The sequence below is a fragment of the Excalfactoria chinensis genome, chromosome 1 (genome assembly GCF_039878825.1).
Source record: "Excalfactoria chinensis isolate bCotChi1 chromosome 1, bCotChi1.hap2, whole genome shotgun sequence".
Lineage (NCBI taxonomy): Eukaryota > Metazoa > Chordata > Aves > Galliformes > Phasianidae > Excalfactoria > Excalfactoria chinensis.
The window spans coordinates 163,508,028-163,532,970 of NC_092825.1; the positions used below are offsets into that span (position 1 = coordinate 163,508,028).

Genomic DNA, 24,943 nt, shown 5'->3' on the forward strand with positions numbered 1-24,943 from the left:
CTCATAAAACAAGGTGGGCAGACTCTGCTATAGTGCAACAGATAAAATTCGCCATGCGTTATCCATTCCTCTACCAAAAAACAGCAGGAAGTTTTGAAATTATAGGAAGTTTCTACAAGGTAAGCAGCCACAGTCCATGGATACCTTTACTGAGAGATAAATGTGCTTAGCAATTTTTCAAAACAGGGTTATAGGCTTTTTCTGTTCTGTTGGGATCTCGATTCTGTCCTCACGCATTGTTTCATATCATCCAGCACATCAGCTGGTACATCACTTAAGCATGAAATAAAGGATGGCAAGAAACAGTCTGGATGAGAGGAAGAAATTCTGTGTTCTCAAACACAGGTTGCTGCATCGGATAGTAACTTTTTTTAAAAGGAAAATGTATTCTTCTTGGGTAATAGTGAGAATTTCTCCTCTGTAACTGGCTAGAAAACTGTTCTAGAAAAGCTTCCAATTTCCATTCAGTTTTGTATAAGTTTGTCGTCAACAGAGTCATTTGGCTTAAAAAGCACTTTCTCCCTAAACTTTATTTATTTGTGGCCTATATCAGTTTTCATGTTGCTGTAATTAATGCATGTGGTTTTTGATAGTTCAAGTGTATCTGAACACTTCATGAATTTCTCACAACTACTGAAGTGTGGTAAAGAATAACAACATTAAAGCTCATTTAAAACAGTAAAAATTCCTCGGCTACGATGAGTAACAAAACCAGAAGCAAGTGGGAGTTCAGATAACACATCATTCAGATCAATAAATTCCAGGTCAAGGTGGTTCCGCTGCATTTGCAAAATGAAATCATAACTATTCTCAGCCTTTGACTCTGGTTCCTATGAACTGTTTTGAAAACTTGTAGATTCCTCTCTTGGATATGGTAGGGTTTTTCTGGCTCTAGGGCACCACACTCTATTAGCTCAGTTTCCTGAAGCAGCTGTTAAATAGAAAGCTGGTGGAAAGCAAAGCCTTCTCCTGCAAAGGGTTGCCAGGGCTGCCTGCTGCTGGTTGAATGACTGCTGTCTTTGTCTCTCCAAATCTGACAGCACTTCTCAGGCTACATTTATCAGGCAAAGAAACATCTTCCTTGTGCACTGAGATGAGAATATAGAAAGTATCTCACAAGCCACTTCCAGTTGACAAGGTACCACTGGGATCATACCTGATCTAGGATGCGTTTCCCCTTGCAAGGCAGGTGCTTTAACTTCTAGTGATTCCTTGGTTTTGAAGGGTTTATTAATGTTCCTGTTTCTATCACAAGCAGTCCTCTAACAAGGAGGAGTGAACATCTACCATATGCTTACTGTCCCTTCTCCTGTATTGACTATTTCAGCCTAAGAATGATACCGGTCTTAACAAATTACTAGTTTAATACAAGGCCCATGCTAACTCAGATATTCTTCTAGAATGATTGTACTACCAGCTATAGGGTTGACTTTTAAACACTAATATGCAAAAATCTAACATAAAATCACAGCAGGCTTTTAGCTATTGTCCTGTATGCTGATTTTTGTAGCAGAGGTTCAAAATTCTCCTGCACTGTTAAACAATGATTTTTCCTCATCTGTAAACTGAGATCCCTCAATATTTGCCTAGATGAAATTTCTCACTTTCCACAGCTGTAGCTGTAGAACTGAGTAGGGAGCACTGCTTGTCACTGCAAGGTTTGGATATTATTGAAATGTCTCATTTTAAGCCATAAGGCTCATATCCCTACAGCTGACAAGCAATTACCTGCCATCAAACAGATCAAATGAAATTTTTTGTCTGAATGGCAGTAATTGAGGCTTTTGCCTTTTGCTGAGAGCATTTGTTCTCACAGTTGTAATAACTTGTGGCAGAAAGACCCCTCCTGAAGGTGAACCCATGTGTGCGGAGGTGTCACCGTTGCAACATGGATTTACATTCTTATTTCTAAGCTCTGTATGTTTCCCAGTACCCTACAGGCTCAATCACTGGGGACTGAGCCAGGATTGTTATAGCATAGGCTTCACAACCAGCAGGTATAACATTCAACTGGAGGTTGCCCACTGAGGCTCGTAACCCATTCAGTTTTACATATGTACAGTATATCCCACAACTGGTTTATAGGAGATGGCAGAACATTGCTTATGCTGCTCTGTGGATCAGTTAATGAGAAAAGGAGAAAATCATCCTGAACGCTGGAAAAGTCTTTTCATGGCTATACAGCAGGCTGAACAAGATTGATTGTTGTCCCTTGCTACTCCTCCAGACTGGCAGCTACCCTGTGCCCATGCAAACACTCCTGAGACATGACTCAACAGAGCTGCAGTCAATGTAAATATGGAGAAAGGAAGTTGTGCTTACTGCTCTGTCATCCTGTGATGGCGGTGTTGCCTGAGGAATGTGCCTTAATTATGGTCAAAAATCTGCTTGACTTGCTGCTCATATAGTAGTACCCTGGTGCTAAACTACATTAAAGGGGAAGTGCCTAAGACCATTTTAATGGGCATGAAGATAGCATTCAACAATAGCCTTTGTGGAGATGCAGCAACATCAAGAATTGTGCATACAACACTGAAGGTAAAACAGAAGGGCAGATGCTTTCCTAAGGCTGAGAAAACAAAGGAGGAAGAGCCTAGACCTTGGTATTTATAGCATTTGTTTATTAGAAATTCAAGTTTGCCAATGAATGAGATAATTAATTCTGGAGGAATCAGAGTTGGCACGTTTGAAGAGCTAATAGCTTGTCAGAGTCTCTGGGTTAGAAAACAGAAAAATCTCAGGTTCTTGGTTTAGTTTCTAACAGAAGAGTCATGACTTTCACCATCAGTCAAGATCTGACACTGTTAGAGCTCTCATCTGCAAACATGGTGATTAATTGCAACCTGAGGGAGAGCCGAGCTTGCCCTGAAGTCCGAGTGAGGCTGTGCAGCCTGGCCTCTCTGAAAATATGTGGACGTTCAGTATCAGAGATGTCTGCTGACTCTTAAACTTTCTGAGAGAGAACCTGGCTATAAGAAACATTAATTTCTTACAGTAAATCCATTTCTTTCTTCTATTTCTGCTCTTTACTCTTCATTTTGAATAACAGCTACAAAGAGCCCCCATTAATATCCCAGAATTCAGCTCTTTGGGTTGTTAGGCAAGAGAAAGACTAAAACTGCACGAAGTCTCTGAAAACTTACCTCAGACAAATATGTAACCATATTCAAAGTAATATCAGCAAATGCTTCATGAAGATAACGGCAAACCACATTCACCCAGGTAGCACAGTCCCTTGTGTAGCTGTGTGTTTTATAAAGGGTCATGACATGTGCAAGATTTGATAGCTTGGGGTTCTTTTCCTCCAAACAAACCTGATTAAATATAAATTTCAAAACACATTAAGAACAAAGCAATTGCATTTTAAAGATGTCAAGATGCACAAAAGAGCAAACAACTTTCATACCTGCGCAATCCTTTCAGCTACGTCTTTACAAAACTGGTTTGGGCTGTCAAAATGCTGAATTAAATGGGGCAGAAGACACAAAACATTCAGTGGAAATCCTAGAAGAGGAAAGAACAGAATGGATATTCCTGAAGGTAAGAGTCACAGCGATCATTAAAATGGTATTTTTGGGGCAGGTCACAGTTTCACTATGACAATACTCAGAGACTCACACAGATCACTGTCAATTTGTTCACACCACTACCACACCACATTCGTCTTAAAAGGAGACTTGAAAATCCATTCTATCAATTAGGCACCAACATGTTATAAAGCATGAACCTACTTCTGCAAACAGTAATACCACAGAAACAGGTATTTACAGGATAAAATATCTCACAGGAGCATATTCCTTATTTTTGCTGCAGGGTATTTTTACCTCTTCCACTCTGCAGTCTTAACATCAGTGGCTTTTTGGCCACTGCTGATCAAACGCATGAAGAAATTCAATGACAAACAAACAGCTGTTTTAGTCAGGCTGCCAGACACAGTTTCCATTTTTCACATTGCTCAAGTAATAACAGTAATGAATCAAAATTCAGATGTAAGTCATCAAATGGAACTTCTCAAACGTGTGGTTCCATAGCTAGTAGATGGCTCCTGCATGAAGAGCCAGCCCGTCATCAATCAGCACATGGGCTCAGCTGAGAGCTAGGATTCAGCTCTTTTGCACCAACTCATAGCTGGCTCATGGCTGCCACTGATTGTAATGCAGAGCTGTAACACAGCCTGCTCCAGTTCACGTAGGAGCCGAGAGCTTAGTATCAAAATTATTGTAACCAGAAGCAATAAGTTTTTTGGAAAAGAATCTGGGCTTACGAAAATAACCTTCTCATCATTTGTGATCATTTTGTACAATAACACACGGGGCCCAAGTTAGGAGCAAAATTTCTCTAGGCTTCCTCTATACTCGGAGAAAAAGATACCTTCAGATGGTAACTTCACAGCCCATGTGTGAAATGTCCAGCAGAAGACCAGATCATATAGAATCACAGAATTATAGAATCCTTAGAGTTGGAAGGGACCTTTAAAGGTCATGTAGTCCAACTCCCCTGCAATGAATAGAGACATGCACAGCCAGATCAGATTGCCCAGGGCCTTATGCAGCCTCTCCTTGAAAGCCTCCAAGGACAGGGAGCATCACACACCACACAGGTGCTTACAGAGGGGCAGGCTGTTCCCTGCATTCTTACCTGTACTGTCAATATGTGCACTGATAAGAAAAATCCCACAAAGCACTAATTTAAATCATCTAATCTGTAATATTCTGAAAATAATTCAATGGAAGAAGTGGAAAAAATAGGCTATAAAAAGTTTGTCTTATTCATTGTTACTTTTAACATCACTCAGAAAATGTATAAGCTGCTAAGTCCTAAAAGTGAATTGTTAAATACATGACTGCTCTCTTCCAAAGCCTTACTGTGCAATAGATTCACTCTTCAGAAACATGCTGTGTTGCTATGAAACTTCCAAAAAGCACATGAATCCAAACTATGACTACTTTATATTAGAAGACAAAGTGCCGTTTTTGGTTTTATGCAGGTGGCCTAATGAGGTCTAGCATCAAAAATAACAGCAACAGAAACAGAGTGAAAAATACTTTGTTTTTACCTATAGCTTGAGAGGAATCCACCATGGATATTCGAGACACTGGTGTGAGCGAACTGAAGAGTTGTAGTGTGAGATCAGTAGTAGTAAGGGAGGTAAATCCTTTCAGGAGTAGCTGCTGTAGCCCTGAGAAGTCTGCCCACTTCAGCTGCCCTTGCAACTTCTCTAACTTCTCCCGGTTTTCAGCTTTATCCAGTGGCAAATGAGCCAGAAGTTTATTCAGTAACCGCAATGCCATTAGGTACTCAAACTCAAAATCAGACTCCATCAAAGCCACAGCAACCCAGAAGATAGTGGCCAGTAGGTTGGTTGGATTGTTAATATGGGATGGGTCAGTGAGACTGTCCTTTAGAGAAGATGAACTTCTGGTTTTAGAGGAGAGGCCTTGCTGGGTGCATGCCTGAATTCTGTCTAGCGTGGCACTGCGAGGTGGATCTGAGGACTTGTCCACATCTCCAAACTTTTTGGGTACAGAGAAGCTCCTCTGGTGCCTGCTTCGTTCAGCAGTGGCTGTGTTACTGCCTGCAGGATTGACATTCAGTTGGCCCGTGCTTTTCCGGTTTGCAGTCAGCTTGGTGCTTGATGTTAAATCTGGCGAAGACGAACTGAACCCAAAACAAAGAACATACATACATTGTAAAGTGTGAATGCACAGCTTGAATCCTGTGGATACTGGATGCATATACTTAACAAAATATAAATAAACACTGAAACAGAAAAAGTAATCCAGCAAACTGTCTACTGCATCTTGCCTTTTTTATGTTACAGACAATGATAGAAGTAAGGTTCACGTGGCACAATACGAAATCATAACAGGATAACCCACAGTGTAGACAGGTCTAAATGACATGGGGATAGGAGAGACAGAGCTGTGAAGGGACTTGTAGAAGCGTCCATAAAAAGGGGCAGTGGTAGAACTGAAAGCTGACGGTCTTTAAAAGGCCTTCATCAGTGAAGAAACCTCAACAGCTGGCAGGAAAAATACACGATGGCTTAAGGAACAATGTGAAGAAATGTAGAAATTAATAATACTGTATATTAAGCAGAACGACCAGTAAGCCACATTACTCTCAGAAGACCTGCAGTGCGGCTGCCAAAGTTCTCCTTGCTAGTACATGTCCTTCAGAAACCTTGTCACAGCTTCCCTCTGCCTGAATTCAAATAGCTCTTGAAGACAGTGTACAGAAAGCTGAGGTGTTCCAATTCAGTGATTTATGCCTCCTTATAAACTACCATGTGATGATTCAGACACTCCCTATCGATTATCTGTACAGATGAACACCCTGTGTTGATATATGTAAGGAAACTTGTGCTGGAGAACGGCTCATTTCTGACTGTTTTCTACCTCATCACACTCTAAGTTCCTACTGCCTATAATCTTTGAAGTGGATTGTATGGAATCAGCAATGCTAAGGTAAAGAATATGGCATCCTACTGCCTTCTGGAATGTTTCTTCCTTAATGCTCCATCTTGCTCTTTTCTACAATATGCACTGAAGAATAGCTCTTAGTCTAGAAAGCAGAAACTGTACCATCCCATCTCCACTCTGTCATTACACAGAATCACAGAATCAGAGAATTGTAGGTGTTGGAAGGGACCTCTAGAGATCATTGAGTCCAACCCCCCTGCCAAAGCAGGCTCCCTACACCACGTTGCACAGGTAGGCGTCCAGGCAGGTCTTGAATATCTCCAGAGAAGGAGACTCCACCACCTCCCTGGGCAGCCTGTTCCAGTGCTCCGTCACCCTCACTGTAAAGAAGTTCTTGCGCACATTCGTGTGGAACTTCCTATGCTGAAGTTTCAGCCCATTTCCCCTAGTCCTGTCCCCACGCACTATTAGGCAATACTTGTCTTTTGCCTCTTCAGTATGATACAACAGTACTCCACCTACCAGCTTCAGCAATCATAAAATCATAGAATCAAAGAGTCATCAGGGTTGGAAAGAGCTCTATGATCATCTGGCCCAACCATCAGCCCATCCCCACCATGCCTCCTAATCCAGGCCCCTCAGTGCCACATCTCCATGTTTCCTACACACCTCCAGGGATGCTGACTCCACCACCTCCCTGGCTAGAGTGCTCCAATGCATTACCACTCTTCCTGAGGATAATTTTTTCCTAATATCCAATGTGAATGATAGTCCCTGTGTTTTTTATCCTGTAGGTAAAGCTGGGTAACTTAATGCTAACTTTCCCAAACATGTTCCCAATTCTGTTCTTGCTAAAAGGAGCCCAACAGACATTAGTTCTCCCTCAGTACTGCTAATAGCTGTGTAACAGAAATAACCTGAATTTTCCCTTAATGCACAGTTGTCTGCTTCAAGGCCATCAGTCTCAGAAAGATGGTCTAAGCTATTAGCAAAATCAGTATGGGAAAAAAACTAGAATAACATGATGTATTAAACCAATATTCTAAACCACAACAATTTTTTATAGATATGTTTTAAAGTATATGGTACAAAAATACAAAGTGCAAAAAAGATAATATTTTTCTAGGATATTTAAATAAATTATAGCCTAGAGACAACATGACAGAATTTACAATGCACTGGAGAGTTCCATTAGTTCTATCAGCAGTGTTTCAGCTATTGCAAAGTTTGGCTGTGATATGCTCTTAGTCAAGTGACTGTGAAGGCTGCAAATGGACCCAACCGTATCAAAAATCATGTTATGCTGTCAGGTTACAAAACCACACACTTTCTATCATGAGTCATTGAAAAAGAAAGATATGCTTAGGCGAAGCAGGCTCTTACCGAGATAACACTGTCAAAAGATCGCTGTTCTTCAAACAATCAGACAGATTATCCACTGCAGCTTCCAAAGTAAGTAGTGCTTCCATTACATACCCCTATCAATGCATGAGATTAGTCATTTCAACAAAGAGTTTGAAAATAATGAATATTCAATAATGTTTAGTTCATAAAATAAAGTTACCCGTTAAAAATGATTTCTCCTGAAAATAGAACAACATTCACACCAGCACCATTATCCTGAACATTAAAATGTCACTAGAAGCATGTTTTATTTTCTGCCTCTGACTGATCTATGAAAGCATGCAAGAAAAGCACATATCTCATCAGGGGACCAGTAATGGAATACTGAACCTCTGACTTTGCAGGTCACTGGTTTAAATTCCATGCAGGCCACTGTGACAGAATACTAGTGTCATCTGGTGGCAGTTTTATTACCTACGTAAAATATGGAAGTAACGTCAGGCTATTTCCTATTAAGAGCTAGCAGTTCCCTTTGTGTAAGTCATGAATCTCTTAACAAATAGGCTCTGCCTGTAAGACTGCAGGAGAGAAAAGTCTATTTAGCTAAAATGAGTGAACATCTCAGATCACTGAGGGAAGACTGGATCAAGTTAGGTCAGAGTAAGTTTTGTGTTGTTATGGATGCTGTGGATTTCTTTATCCAGAAAGACTTAAACATCTGAGGAATGAGGCAGTGGCTATTCCATGGTGTGGGATTACATTAGTAGATGGGATGATTGGCTTCTTAAGCACAAATTAATGACGTAAAAAGAGCAAAATGGTCATCATGAAATTTTTTCAGTGACATTTACTGTCTTCTAGGTGCTTCACAAGACTGTAACAGCCTGAAGTGGGCTTTGAGTATATTTAGGTTCAGTAAATTCAGAGGAACCCTTTTTTAAGGCCACACCGTGTAGCTTGCATCACTTGATTCCCACACACCTTGTTAAAACTGTATTTTTAAATTAAATGTACCTTAAATCAATGGTGCTGTGAAGAATTACGTATACTTGTACCTGAATCTCATCTCCATGCTCTCCAATAACTTCCACCAATCTTGACAAGAGGTCAGACAATGCATGTGCAGAAAGGGGCTGCTTTAGGGCCCTGAATATCTGGAAAGAGCGACCTGCATAGTGTCTTGAAGAGCTTGAAAGAGCTGTTTGTAAAGCAACCTCACTCAGATGCTGCTCCAAATGAAAACCTAAGCAAAAGAGCAGTAGATCAGTTATCTTGATTTATTCACAGACTTTACTGTGGATCATACACAGGCTGAACTAACACTGGGGAGGACATACATTCTAGTGCACCCTGAAGAGCCCCTAAGAAATGAGGATGCAGAAATGAACTGTTTGGGGAGATTTTCCCACTTTTACATTTATTCCACATAGAACGTAAGAAAATAAACTTTGCAAATCCAAAATTCTCAGTCTGGAAATGTTTTGCTCAGAAAAAAAAATATATATATATGCATTTTTCACCTGATTTCAAGCTTTTTTTTACAATTCTTGGACAAACTTTGAAGCCACACACCATTCTTAGCAGCAGCAATGCAAACACTCCCAGACTGAAAGTCAAGCTGAATGAGAAGTCTTTCTATGAGCTTTGTTAGGCTTTGGATAAGATCTTTAAACATTAATATAAATGAAAATACAAATACCGATTTTGAATTCTGCTTTGATATTGGAAGATATTTAATTAGTGACTGTGTTGGTATTCAAATTATGTTTGGTACATTTCCTATGCTCCAAAAAATGACAAATGAAAACTAAAACAAATTATGACAGGACATTTACTTAGTAACTGCAGTCTATTTCACCAAAAGGACATATAGGAGCTTTTATTTGGTAAACCAATCATCCAAATGGCTTTCTACCAACAGCTCTGAAGGAATTCAAAGTAATTCTTTCATATGTCATTCAGTGTTCTTAAGACATACAGTATGATATGCTTCTGCACAAGCAGATCTACTGAATCACAGTAGATAAACATTCTGCATGATCCTGAGAGGATATTCTTTTAGATATGAAAGCAAAACAAAATATTTCTACCTGACTTGGAATCTTTAAATACAGACACAACATGACGCAGAAAATTAGTAAGCTGTTCGGCACTCTTGGTGTTCTGATTTTTAGGTGTGATATCTTCATGGCACCACAGTGGACCAAAAGCCCTTAAAGAAATACAAAACAATGTGCAAAATTGTTTTGAGTCACCAGAAATAAAGGTAATCAGTTAAAATACAAAAACTGTAAATTCTATCAGATATTTCCCAGGTCACAATCTGGAAACTATGCATCTGAACAAGATGGGTATGAACAAGATACAAGTAAATAACTATACCTGCACTATATTATACGAAACCTCTCACTTAAGGTACATGCCATACCATTTAGACAGCAGCATAAACAAATCCCTGTTTCTGAATTTGCTATTGTGCCTGGGATGTGCCATCTGTAGTCAGCAGTTAGTATTAGTTTCACCATCACCTTTCACTATGCCTTGGGTACCTCCTGTCTACTTGCACGATAATAAAACTGTCTTTTTCCATTAGTTCACTGTTGAACATAACAGTATCAGCCAATTAAACATTTTATTCCTGTCAGGCAAGATTTTTTTATCATGTTCCTGACACTGTAATGCTTTTAAGTACCTACCTACTACTGCAGGTATCAATAAAAGAGGAACAGGAATCTGTAATTACTATCCAAGATCAGTCATTTTCCTTTGAATCCTTTAAACTGCTACAGACAATTGTAAAGAAGACATAAAAAGATGCATTTTGAGTACAAATGTAACTTCTGCTTATCTCCACTACCTGGTAGTCAGAAACTCAATTAATTTGTTTGCTTTCTCATCTGTTTCAGCAGCAGTGTCCATGTCCTCAACCTCTTGTGTAATCTGGGGGAGATTTCCACTGCTGCCTCCCAGACTGATACTGGAGGAGGTGGAGCTGGAACTCAAGCCGGAGTCTGGCACCGGAGAGGACTGGTATTCCCGTAGAAAGTCAAAGCCACCTGCCAGCAGAAAGGGAGGAGATAAAGATGGAATGCACTGTTGGGCCAGCGTTACAGATGAACACATCCACACCAAGCAGCTCTTTTCAGAGCTTCTATGGGGAAACATGGGAGAAACCTGCAGAACATAACAGCCCTCACATAATGATGAGAGTGAAAATGGCAGTATTTTAACTGTGCAGAATCCACTGCAAAATGAAGAATATCAAAGACAAGATAGTTTTCTCTTTTACTGCTCAAAGACTACAGTACTCAACAAACAAATGTTTCCTGGCATTTACATTTGGAACCTTGCCTTTTTGTAAAACTAATTTTGAAGTTAGCTAAGTACATGAAAAATTCAGCTCATTTCCGTGGACTAGCTGGACACTGTAAAGCACTCTGTAGGATAGACTTCTTAGGACAGTTATAATGTCCCAGTGTTGCATATATAACAGAAATGAAGACACAGTGTTTGACTACATGTAAAGACTGGACTATTCATATTAAATATTTTCAATATCAAGGTTAAACAAGTAAGTTTTCAAGTGAATAAGTTAAATAAGTGGCAAGTTTTTAGTCTCCTAGATAAAAAACTTGCCACACAACTTCAGAGCTGGAATCAGAAACTAAGACCTATTTTCTTAAGGTTAGATTGTTAGTCGTCTTATGCTGTACGTCCTGCATAAGAAAAACTGGCTTTGTGAGAAGACAGGGAGCAGGAAGGTCCTCTGTACTGACAGTATATATAGGTCACTCCAGAAGTCATGGTTCTTATTTATTCCTAAGGAAACTATGACAGATAGAAAGAGCACAATAACGCTATTTATAGATCAAATTCTAAGCTACAAAACACTATTTTTCAACACAGTCACCACTGTTAGCTATGCATTTTCACCAGCAATGAACAAGAGACTGCTTGCAAACCTTGTAAAAATCTGCATTGATGTCTGGAATGCACCACCCACCACCTCACTGTGCTCACATCCACTGTTTGGTCCCCATAAACACTCAGAAAGCATCAATGAATGTCAGTGGGTGTCTTTTTTCTTCATGGAAGAATTCAGTCACACATCTTTGTTTCTTATGCACTTCCATGTCAGATGTCATTCTGTCAGACTGTCCCTATGCTGCCATTTGTTGCTCACTCAGATTCTCTTAATTTAGTTGTCTGACACTAAGTGGAACGAACCTCAGATGAAACATTCTAACTTAGGATTCTATGCTGTGGCTGCTCATCCACATTTTGGCTCTTTATATGAGCTGATCAAAAAGAATCCAAACACGAAGTGTTGAAAACCTCTTGTGACACAAGAGGCCAAGACACAGAGTACTAACCATGTTTTTCAGAGATAGGAATGAAAATTGTGTTTCATTTTGGCAGAAAAGCAGTAACACCTTAATGTAAGAATTTTATTCTGTACTTAAAAATGCACAGGTATGTATTGGAAAAGAGATGTACATAAGTCATTTGGGAAGATCATATGTGAGGTAATTTTGCATAGAATTTATTCAGACTAAAAGGCCAAAAAGGCCAAACTAATGGAGTAAACTAGAATGTGTATACTGACTTCCCTGTCCTCATCACCTAAAAACCAATCCTTTGTAGCCCATCCAAAAGAATAGTCAGTTCTCAATATTCTTTATAAATTGAAGGTATTTACTACTTTTGGCTAAATTCCCAAAGAACCACAGAAACACCACTGATCTGATCTTTCCACTTCTCAGTGTATCGTAACATTCTTTACCATCTCCCAGACAATGAATCCCACCTCCATAACACTACTCTGGTTCTGTGACTCTTTCAAACCTCAACAGTATGCTATTAAATAAAAGTCATATTAATTATACCGTCATATTAAATGACAGTAGTAAGCTACCTGCTTTCAACAAACTGCTCCCATGCAATCCCTTAAATGCAGGTAAACTGCTAAAAGTTAATAGAACATCAATTTCAGAGAGATATGAAGTAAGTCTAGTAAAGCAGAAACAGATTTCAGGACAGAAATGAAGTGCACCTGTGGTATAAGGGAGGGTTTATAGCATGTCAAATTTATCTTAAGAATGGAAAATCTGAGCTGCATATTCCAGCTGTTCTTCCTGTACTGGAAACATTTCTTCTTTTTTTTTTTCCCTTTTTTTTTAAGACTGAGGACTGATTGCCCTTATATAAAGCATTCCTGGCTCTATGAGGGAAAAATTAGGAATTCATTAGCCGTATTTATGTTTAGAACTCCACTTTATATATTTTGCTTTATGTAGACAGCTTTCTCACTATCATGAGAAGTTATTTAATAATAATTTGGGTGCGGTTCACATGGAATTAATACTAGTCGAAACTTTTTGGATTTGCTACTTTACTACTTAGATTTATCAAAACAGTTACATTTTAGGAAATCAGGCTTTATATTGTACTTTCAGAAAACTCTCAGTACAATGCAGTGTTTTTTCTCTTCTCTTTGATCTCTGTTACCTGTATAAAGATATTCAGGCAGGTATGCTGGTTGTACTGTCAGAGTCTTGGTCTCATTCATCTCTCTGGTCTGAAGAAGCACTGATGCGATGGCTTGATAGTTGCTATTGCAAGACAAGGCAATCAGAAGGTGAAGCAGTAATTTCTTACTGTGTTCAAAGACCTCAGGGCGGTAATGGTCAAGACCTAAAAGGAAAGGTCACAGCAATCACTGAATATGAAGCAATAATAAACAAGTTCACATTCCAGAAATAGCAAAAATTCCAAGGCAGTTCATGGTAACAGTGCAAACAAACAAGATGCAGTATTTCCGGACACAGCTACTTCTGTTTTTACTTCAGAGGTCTGCGTATATGCCAGACAGAGATTCCACTCAGAAGATACAAAATGATGTATTGCAATATATCTTTATGCATTATGTCTCAATGCAGCATTAACTCGCTAGGGCCAGAAAACCTCGAAAGATGAGTGCTTTTTGATGGTTGTCATATCTACCTTGCTTACAACAGTATCTTGTTCCCTGCACAGAGGTCAGTTTTAAAACTCTAAGAGGTAGATGCTGGTTTATAGTAAAGGAACCGACAGTCAAAACTCCTTGAAAAAGAATTCCACTTACCAGCAAGACAGAATGGGAAATAAATCATCAGTTCAGGGTGCAGAACTGAAACTGAAGGTGTGGTATTGAAGGACCCTGATCTTCTCAGCACTATTGCTGTTTGCATGCTCCCAGATTTTAATGCGACCAGAATAAATCATACATCACCAACATAAAGGAAGCAGATTTTCATAAAATTAACCACACCTGTGTGGTAGTAATCTTTTTTTTTTTTTTTTTTTTTCAATTCTCTTTCAGTATCTTACTTGGTATTTATAAAAACTTTCTTGCACTTTAGTGCTGAATATTTGAGTTGTTTTCTTCTCATACTCTTCATAGGACATATTCCTCTTTAAAAAGCAGCTTCTTCACTCAGAGTGGCAGCAGCCAACAAGCCTTTCAAGTCAAGTGTCTTCTTGTTGGTTCTTGTCTGGCCTGAAAAAATGCAGCTGCTCATATTGCCGTACTCTGATTCATGTGTGTTCGGCTCCTCTTATCATCTCTTTGGAGATCCTGTGATTCTGCCTCACCCATCTGCCCATAACCTCCTCCAAAAGAAGCACTGCTAACCTTTCAATCACTTTTTCAGCTTCTTTATGTCTCTGCTCCTATTCTCCTTTCTCCACTTCCTTCCATCTGCCAGGAGGTAGTGATAAAACATACACTTTCAGGAGTGAAAAGAGTACAACAAGTTCTCTTGGTTGGAGATAACTTTTGTATTAGGCAGTAGTTGTGACTGAAGAACACTTAACCTCTAAAATTATATACAAGTATTGACATATACAAAGTGAGAAGTTCTTTGTCCACCTGTGGTGCTGGGCCATTCTCTAATTTGGAGGAGTGCCTTAAAGGGTACACCTCTGAGGCATGGACATGTTTCCATGATAGAGTAGTCTTGCTGGCTTGTCTAATTTCACACTGGTTGCAGAAGAGTTTAACAGCAGTGCTTCTCACACACTCCTGACATAGGTTCACACCAGCAGTCAGCCTCTGCTTCACCGCTAGTACTACACACCACCCAATAGCAATCCACCCAACACATCCATCATAGAATTATTTCACTGCAGTATTGCCCCAATCTTCCTGACACACAGAAGGACAAAGGCTCTCCATCTAGCCACCATGCTATTTTCAGGATCCTTTTCAGTCAGCTGCACCCGCCCACTCACATTCCAACAGGACAGAAACACTCCATTTTCAAATCATATTCATATCTGTGGCTAACACATTTAGCATCGCTTCATTATACCATCACAATGGAGCTCAACTATAAACTACAGAAATTTTTCCTTATAACAGCTCTTGAGAAACTGAATTTGAAGCCTAGAGGCTATGATGTCATTTTAGCCACTGCTTTGCTTTCACATTTGACTTCAATTTCACATTTAAGAATTGAGACCTCTCAGCCAAGGGACTGTCTCAAAAGGTATTCAAAATGTCTGCTTGTTTCTCACCAAATACTGCAGTGTTGAAGCATTACTGCATGAAATAACCAGTAACGACATTTTAACAACAAATTACTAATATCCTGACTGTGTTTCTTCATATATTCCCTGATGGTTCCCTGATGGCTCCTTGCAGCTCTCTTCACTGAAGTAACCATCCTGCTGCATTCTATTTCTGTCCTATTTTTTGTCTTCTGAGAACTTCTAACTCCAAATGCTAGTTACAGTAGCTTGCTTCAAAGCAAACTAAAGAGGCTGTTTCATCATTTAATGGTTGTTCATTTGATTCACACACTTAGACGTTTCTTATTCAGCTTCCTTTTATACTTGAAAAATTGACACCAACATAAAAAGAAAAAAAATCTGTTATGGGCAGCCCAAAAATGGAACCGAACTTTTAAGTGAGGAATACATGAGCAATGTCTCAGTGAGAATGACTGACCTGGGAAGTCCCTTCTAGCACGCTCCTAGCTGTTCTTATTGTTATTTACTGAAATGTGTTCTGAAACCATTGTAAACATACACAATATTTGAGTGTTTGATGAATTCGATCCATTTTCAACAAAAAAAAAAACCTCACACAAAGAAAATTTCCAACAGTTGATAACAGAGTAACAGAAAATGAGAATGAAGTATCTTGTTCAGCTGTATACCAAAGTTTATCACATATATTCTACCACTGCGCTCTAAACTCCCAGCTTAATTTTTATCACCCGATGGACAACAGACCCCTCCCACATTGCCTGTGAGCAAACTTGGTGGTAATTACGGTGAGGAAATGAAAAGTGGACTACAGTCGCCAGATTTATTTTATAAACCTCCAGCTGTGTTGATTGGTGAAAAGCAGTAGGCTTTGCAATGCTAAATGCTCCCGTGAGCTAAAAAAATAGGCCATGCAGTTTTCATAATACTAAGTGGTAGGATAAGGAATGTATCACTCTCTAGTTTAATTGGGTTATGGTCAGGAATAGACGCAGCAGTGAGAGAAAAGGAGTGCCTCTAAGGTCAGGTAAGTAACAGGAAACATAATAAAGTATTCCGTTAGGAGTTAAATTAATGAAGCTTGCTTTCCAGTCATCCATGTCCTACCTTCACTGTCTCTCTCTGCATTCCTCTCTGTTCTCTTACATAATACTTTTGCAAAGACAAGAGATAGCACTTGTGTCTGTTATCCACGTCTGAGGCATGTACAGACTGGCCAGCTGCCCATCACAAATGAAAATACACAAAGCCTGAGTTTCATGTGCCTTTCTGCTAGGTGGGTTCTACGTTTACTACAGATGTTTTCGGGAGTTGATCACCTTCAAACTTCTATCTGTCTTTCAAGTTTTTACAATATTTTTTTTAGGAAATAATAATAATAAAAGAAATATCCCACAACTCCACAGCTTTTTATTTTCTTCATTCAGCTGGTCTTACCTAAAAAGAGAGCATGTAGCAACAAGGGGAGGTGAAGGGCCCAGTCTTCTCTTACGCTGTGGTCCACTACCATCTCAGTCATGAAGATGACAGCAATATTGCACCTGGAAATTAAACCACTGGATCAGTTGGAAACTTCTTGGAGATGGGAAAGAATTGATGTGACAACTATTTTTTCAGAAGAAATTAAATCTCAGCATTGTAACATGCAGTACTACACACTTCCAAGCGTGAAGTATTTCTCACTATGATTAATGTTGAAGTAACTTAGTTACAGTATCAAGCAAGTAAGTATCCATTACTAAAAAGATCAGTTAATGTTAATGATGTAAATGATGAATTTCATAATATACACAGCCCAGTTAGAACAATAGATCAAGGAGAAAAAAGTGCTGTGAATAACAGCCAAACAGGATCAGGAAAGACACATTTCCCTTTTCTCTTTTGACTACGTTGCTTCAGTTTGATTCTTAGAGTGATGTCCTATACTGTAAATAGACTTTCTGGTACAAATCTGGCTGGTACAGCCTTTACTGTATTTTAACATCAAAGCACAGGAACTCAGCAGAAATTAAAGATTCATTTTTTAGATGTTCTGAGTGGTGTTGGCAAATGAGAAAATGCTCACCTATGAAGGGGTCCTCGGGGTGTAATAGTTTCTGGGAGGTAGTCTACAAGTGGTGCCCAACATCCTCCATTGTAAGGCATAGGCAGGGGATGTGGTTGTTTAGTTTCAACAATATTCAGGAGCCAGCTCGTATACGGAGAAACAGGGTCATCTGTATAGAAAAGTATTAAAACATGGTTCAGAAAAAACAAGTCCAGTCAATAATCTTGAAGAAATAGTGAAAGAGTTTACACTAACGCATCTGTTCAGCTGTTTGGAATGATGTGATAAGATGACATTAGGTTTGCAAATTCCAGTGTTCAATAACAAGTGATGCATTTTTAATCCCTCTTTCACGCTGCTGGAAATTAAGCACATTCCAGGCAGACAGTACTGAATTGTACATGCTGCAGCTGAATCCCTGCTGTCACTTAGTAGCTTTGGATCCAGATCACAAACCAACAAGCAACAGACTTTCCCTTCAAAAATGAGAGGAAAGTTCAGCCAAGGAAGATGTTGTCGGAAGCCATCTGCTGCAAGGAGCTGCGTGCCAGCGACGCATTCCTGCAACTCCCCACCAGCAGTACCCTGCTGAGTGATGCTACGAAGGCAGAAATAAAGTGTCCCAGATTAGGAAAGAGATAGAAGGGATATAAAAATCATCCTCAGTAGGGTTGAATTACTGAATTTGTGAAATAAGTGTTTAAATTTTGCTTCAGTAGCTGCCGTACTTTAATAAACAATAGGATTTTTTTTTTCCACCTGCTTATTGCAATGGTAGTCCAGTAAGTTGTTTCCACCACGTTCTGTCTTTTCTCAGCTGTGCACAGCTGTGCTCATCTATCTTGCTTTTTATTCCCTTTTGCTCTTCTCGACTTTCCCATTAGTCAGTTTTTAATTCTCAGGTCTGGCAGTCTGCAGTACAGCGCCGTGGAAAGCATGCTCTTGAGAAATGCCTCACCATCGTCCCTTATGAATTTGCAGTGAAAACGTTATTTTTTGCTTGTTTGTGTTGTTGTTACACTTCATTTCAGGTAGCTCTGAAACTCTCACCACTCTCCCCAGCCTTTAATTTCTACAGCATGTACCTTTGTTGGCTTTGCCACAGGACACACTGTTTTGTTGCCTTGAGAACTACCACAGCCAGATTTTCTATTAAACATCACTAAGTGGTTTTGACAAAATGTCACCAGCTTTCCAGCTCTTCAGCAGTTCTTCAATACAGAACCTACTTCTGCAATCGGTACTTTATTATTCCCATTCTTCAGCCCTAGTCTTCCAAGGGACCTTTTAATTCTTTATGATTTATACCTCCACTTGTTTCTCTCATCCTCTGGAGGATGATTTATTATTTATAGATAAAGCAGAATAAAGTGCCTTGATAAAGTTGCAAAGTACAGCAAGTGCACTTACTCATCTTATGAGGATTAACCAGAAAATATTTGCCAAATGCTTTTCACATAAAAGTACTGCACAGTTACTATTCAAAACCACCAGATAAAGTGTTTCACATAAAACTGCTTCATAAAATCCACAGTAAGATCTAGTTCCTCACTTACTATTTCATGGGTTTATGTAATGGACTGAGAAAAAGAAAGAAGTATTTTGCACCTTAACACACCATCTTCCCCTGAACAAGAGAGTCCCTGTCTTGGAGGAATGTGTTTCCTATTTCTATCTTCAGCAGTGCATGTATGCTCAAGTAGACTAGAGGGGAGGGAGGCCATACCACCAAATTCCTGGTAGCCCGGACTGCTTGCCCAATGGAGCAAGTTGCACTTTGTTAATGGAGGCTGCATTATTTGTATTCCAGCTTGACAAATGATACAAGAATTACTTTCTATTCAGAGATTTATATACAGAGATCTATATACTCAGTAACTGAATGAAAAGAATTTCATTTTACATCTAGGCATTCATGTATTTGTGGAAAGAACCCTTGTTCCTGTAAGGTCTGCAGGTGCAGGCAGGAACAATCATTTCAGCAGTGGTTAGAGGAGAAGTTCCAAAAGACCCAAAGAAAATTCCAGCATTTTAATTCTTTTCATTACCGAAAGCCCCTGTCAAAACAGCTACTTGTAAGGAATGTTCTGATAATACAAACATTTTCTGTTTTGAAAGGTTGCTCATGCAGATCAGATTAGTGCTGCTACTCCAATTAACATCTGCTGAAGAAATTTAATAACTGCAGCACTCGAAGACAATTATGAGAACCAGATAACTGTAGTAAGACCCAATGAGTTTAATATGTGGAGCGCTTCTTATATGTATTTAAATACTTTAGAATGCAGTATTTTGTAAATACTGTACTTCCTAATTGTCAAAAATTGTTACATATACAGTTAAAATCAGCCTATTTCAATGTTTTGCAGAAAAGTATTGACAAAAAATTATTTGTCTGGAAGAATATATAAACTGTTTACTTTTTATGTCAAAATACCAGCCCTAGCTACTGTCCTTAGCACCAAGGAAACCATTATGGCCTCTATATTATTTCACCTAACTCAGCTATGACAGAAATGAATATTTGTAAGAAAGTCTTGCCTTTATACATTTGGTTAGGTCCTAGCTGAACTCTACAGATTGGCTTCTTTATGATTCACTTCAGAAATCAGATTATTCAAATGACAAATATGTAATTCAATAGTTGATGGAAATATCTTGGTTTTCTATGGAATCTCTGCTGAGCTTCAAAGGTCTGTTTACAGTCTACTCAACAGAAATACACAACGAAGAACAACTGTGCTCAGGAGCCCTGTTTCATTTCCCAACCATCAGAGTTTTATATATTGTAATTTAATATTGGTTGCAGACAGCTAAGAAAGGTAAGGCTCTGTTTTGGAAGTTAGTAGATCCTTTCTTCATGCTCATAGAACAGTACTTGAACTGGTTTGGAAATGGAGGTAAAGGGAGCAATTCAAAGTACTTGCTGCAATGCTCTGGGATGTTTTTCACCTTGCTATGTACAGCTCGGTGTGTTACTGACAGGAGAATTCTCTGTTACTGCCTTCAGTGAAGTTCTTTTGCCTTTAAGTATGTTTGACTGAAGTTAAACAAAGGAAATAAATGAGGTCTGAAGGTAAAACAGGGACACACTCTACATGCAGATGCTACGTTGGTGTTTACACAGAAGTCAAACAGAGAGCCTCCCACTGTCAGAAGAATGTTTTCCTCTCCCACCAAACAACAGAACTTTAATCAAAGTGAGTAACAGAACTTACTTTTGTCATCATCGTAAGATCCTCCGGAGCTGTTACTGTACCTTGATTCTAGTCGAGTATGTGCTCTGACTACATTACTGAACCTTCAAATACAAGAAAAATCTTCATTAAAAACATACTGACATAAAACATCTGGGCTGTAAGTATGTGCTTACTTTACAAAGAAATACTTCCTCGTGCATTTGCTTTTATATGGGAGTAGACAGAAGTTTGAACACAATGTTATTTTCAAAGAAATAAGCCAGTAATTGACTGAATAGTCCAATGTCAAGCCCACATAATTATCAAAGAAACAAGAATGGCAGCAGATAGTCTTCCGATAGGATAATCCAGCAACTGCAAGAGCATGTCAAGCAGAGTTGTCATGGAATATTAAAGACAGAACAAACTGTTTGCAACTGTCCTCAAATCTGTCACAACAAACAAACTTTTTATTGGTGCTTCCTTCACCTGCCTATGCTGTCAGCATTATCAGGCCTGAAGTGGCAGTGAGAGGAGCCTTGCTGAGTACTCACACCAGTGATGATGTGAAATATGATGGTTTATGCAAAGGTAGGAAATTTACTGTGTCAGAAGAACTTTATCAAACAAAAGAAGCTTGAAGGTTCTCTCTGCAACATTCAATACAATTTCTTACTAATGATGTGCACACATACTGAAGGCCATTATATTTTTTCAGTGTAGGTTTAACAGATGTTCGATTGCCACATATTTATTAAACAACTGTCAGGAGTGAGAACTATGTAAACAGCTTTATTTTACATGTCCTCAGTTAAGAATGGTTTTTACTACGACATTGCCTCTTAGGATCCTTCTAAGCATCAGGAATTTTCAGGACACAAACTTAACTTTATTCAACATCTAACCCTTAGACCAGGGAAATGCATACATTTCGGAGAAAAAGAAGTCACAAACCTTTCATCAGTCTCTTTCACAATTCTGTTCTCTTCTACGTCAGGAAAACTATCTTGGCCAGCTATAACAGTGTTACTGCTGGAGGTGGTTCCTGTATATGAGATGTCGACAAGCAAACCCGTTATTGCTGTGGACAGTATGCACAAATAAAAGCATATAACTTCTTCAGTAGTCACAGGCAAAGTGATCATGCTGCTAATACAATACATGCACTGCCACCTCTACAAAACATGATCTGCTTGCATGGCTGAATGATCTGCAGTTTACATGCTTCGAGAGGCACATTAACAGAGTGATGCTCTTCAGCTCCTTGGACTATGCTCATTGTTAGCTGACCAAATTCATTTCCAAGAACCTGGCAAAACATAGGCAAGTTTGAATTTGGGGTGTCTCTTATGTAGCTTTGTCTATGGCAGATTGAAATAGCCTCAGGCCTTTGAAAATGGAATTGCCACATGGTTGAATTTCTCAGTTTTCAGCTGTTAACTTCGGCGATGCCTTCATCACCAGTGACAGCACCAGTGATGCTTTCCTGTTCTGAGAAACCAGTGACAGCAGTAGAACCCCCATATGAATTCTGAACTATGCCGTATACATTACATATATTAAATTTATGTTTTAAAAATACATGCAGCATTAGGAATTAAAAAGAACTAATTCAGGAACTGCAACAAAGCCCTGAAACTTGCACTTTATATATATACACATCTGAATGGGTACAAAAGTAACTATGACATTTTCTTTCAAAGACTTGGAAACTCGAAAGAGTAGAAAACACAACTGAAAAGTATACATAGATCATACCAGAAGCTGCAGCTGAGGCTTTGTTACTGGCAGCAAAGCGGTAAAATGGAGGATTATCACAGTGCTGGACTATTGGGTTCACCGGGTCAGTTTGCTGCAGCTCAAAAAGAAGCTCCTCCATTGTCTGAATCGTATTATTGCGACATAGATATATTGCAACCTTTTTTATCTAGAGAAAAACAAAAGATCAGGTATTAAACTCTGTCCAAAGTGAATTTCTAAAGAAACAAACACATCATACATTGCAGAACTGAAAATATCCAGAATGCAAATGTTACTGCTGATCAGACACACAACCACACAACTGCTTTCTTCTTGTTCATAGAGAAATACAACCACTTGCTTTGATTTCAAGACCATTTTCCTAACTGAGCAAATCTGTGTTCTAATCATCTGAGAGGCTTTAGTTACTATCCACAAATCATCTGTTTAGGTAAATAATTTGTAAATTATATACACAAAACCAACTAACTGTGTACTCATCATTTAAAGATGTCAGCACTGACTCTGAATTGTGCTCCTGGATTTACAGTTTAATTATATATGATTGCTGATGGACATTGGTCCTGCATAGAGCAATGTTTTCATCTAGAAAGCTACATCCACCCAAAAGTTCATGTTTATTTTTCCAGATAAGGTTGATATTAAAGACAGGTAGCTGTAGCCACAAAGAATAGGTCAGTAGCTATTTGTATCTGCAACTAAAGTAATAGGACATGGGAAAATGGCAGAGCAACTGTGTATGTAGACTTCATGCAACCCAATTTGAAAAACCTGAGAGTATAATTTACAGAAATTGTGGTAAAAACACCTTTTGTGTTATTTAACAAGGCCTCAAACTTAACTGTATGCACACCAGCAATGTAGACTACTCAGAGAATTACATAAAACTAGGCTGAAAATGTTGATAGCTACTAAAAACAGAAGACTTTCTCTGGTTCAAAACCATTTTCTCTCATAAAGTGCTGGAGCACACAAACCGTATGGAGAAGCATTCTTCTCTGCCTGCCTTCTTTTTTTTAAAGATGTCCCTAAACAAATAGTTATAGTGATGCTAATCCATGGGACTGAATTTGACCTCACCAAGTATTGCTGTTCTTATAAATAATTTCTTATTTATAACTTCCTGATGCTTCTCTTTCACTCTATAATCTCCTTTTTCTTTTTTTCTTTTTCTTTTTCTTTTTTTCTTTTTTTTTTTTAGATAGAGAAAATGGACATTCACAGTCTTCTTTACCCTTCTTTGCTATACTCTCCCAATGACTTTCCAGACACAAGTTCATTTCCTATTGGAGGCTTGTTTCTACTTGGGCTCATGGTGCCACATTCAACTACTTTCTCACCAGAAGAGGTCACGTACTCAACAGCAACAGTCTCTGCTGAAGGGTTTCCTGAACTGCCAATTTTCTAAGAAGTTTTTCAGTAGACATGTAAAAGAAAGAACAGCTGAGCAATTTACATCAGGGCGCTGGGAAAGGAATGCTTAAAGAAGGTGCAGGTATAAAAGACAAAACAATGAATTTAGCTGCTTGAAAAAATAATAATTAAAAAAAAATAGGAGTCAAGGAATACTTTTGGCTTGAGCACACATAGGCAGAACAGATGGCTGAAGGCATGAAGCAGCTGGTGACTGCCTTGGGATGCAGAGGGCTCCGAAGGGAACTGGGTAAACTGGCAATCTTGCAACAGCAAGATCTTCTGAGCCCAGGTGAGCTGGCACAGTGCTGATAAAATGTCTGAATTATCTTTATTTGCAAAACTGTATCCGCTATCTACATGCTAATTGGAGATACATGTTTATGGTATCAGCAGTATTGAACAGTTAGCAGATTTAAGTACAACTTCTTATCTGTAAACTCCAGGGCATTATCAAAACACTGAGCAGATGCATGTGATAAGCTTGGTGTATTTTCCTACTCCAGACAGAGTTACAATTAAAGGGCAATTCACAAGCACAGTCTTTATGTTCTGTGGAAGTTGAAAACATTTTCAGATTTTGCAAAATCTGAGAAGAGGGTTTAGAAAGACTTTGAAGAAAGAAGGATGGTTGCTATGAGAAAAAGAGGAGTTGAGGTAGACTGCTTGATGCTGTAGGGTGGCAATACTTTTGGAAAGTGCATAACTCATGGAAAGATCTTCAAAACCCTCAAGGTATTTGGAATCAACTCCTTTATCTTCTACTCATAAAAACACTGAGCTTAATCTTACAGCTACACCACTTTCAATCTTTCATCTTGATTAGATGAGTACCACTGATTTTGCACATACTTTACACTTCTACTGAATGGATAATGTGGATCAGTAGGCCCTCCAAATTAATGGAAACCAACAGGGTGTTTATGATGCATAAGCAACGTCTCAGTTTTTTTAATGTTCTTCCACATTTCCTTTGTTCCATTACGCTTAGCATAAACACCTGAAGAAAAATGTTATCTCAGCAGTGGTAAATAAGGTTTTTTGGGTAAGTTTGATCACTTAAGGATTCATTTCTAATTTATTTCACAGAAATCATCAGAAAGGAACTAATGAAACAGCATATTAACATCATCCTAGAAGATTTACTAAATTTAGATTTTCTTTCTCCCAGCTACTGAGCAAAGAAGCACATGGGAATGGGACTATCTTGCTTTTCTTAGACAACCGTTACTTTATTTCAACTTAAA

At 38.8% G+C, this 24,943-nt stretch overlaps 1 protein-coding gene across 5 annotated transcripts in view; it reads right to left on the reverse strand.

The window, feature by feature from the left end:
* Window positions 1-24,943, reverse strand: part of FRY (FRY microtubule binding protein) — a 235,717-nt gene that overhangs the window by 37,586 nt on the left and 173,188 nt on the right. For all 5 annotated transcript variants that reach the window (XM_072361601.1, XM_072361602.1, XM_072361600.1 and 2 more), the window contains 13 exons: window positions 22,281-22,449; window positions 21,477-21,567; window positions 20,562-20,644; window positions 17,362-17,512; window positions 16,734-16,837; window positions 13,275-13,460; window positions 10,624-10,822; window positions 9,857-9,978; window positions 8,822-9,009; window positions 7,806-7,900; window positions 5,057-5,658; window positions 3,407-3,504; window positions 3,144-3,314 (listed from right to left, as the gene is read on the reverse strand). In XM_072361601.1, coding sequence (XP_072217702.1) covers window positions 3,144-3,314; window positions 3,407-3,504; window positions 5,057-5,658; window positions 7,806-7,900; window positions 8,822-9,009; window positions 9,857-9,978; window positions 10,624-10,822; window positions 13,275-13,460; window positions 16,734-16,837; window positions 17,362-17,512; window positions 20,562-20,644; window positions 21,477-21,567; window positions 22,281-22,449 — 2,259 coding nt within the window. The remainder of the gene's footprint in view (window positions 1-3,143; window positions 3,315-3,406; window positions 3,505-5,056; window positions 5,659-7,805; window positions 7,901-8,821; window positions 9,010-9,856; window positions 9,979-10,623; window positions 10,823-13,274; window positions 13,461-16,733; window positions 16,838-17,361; window positions 17,513-20,561; window positions 20,645-21,476; window positions 21,568-22,280; window positions 22,450-24,943) is intronic.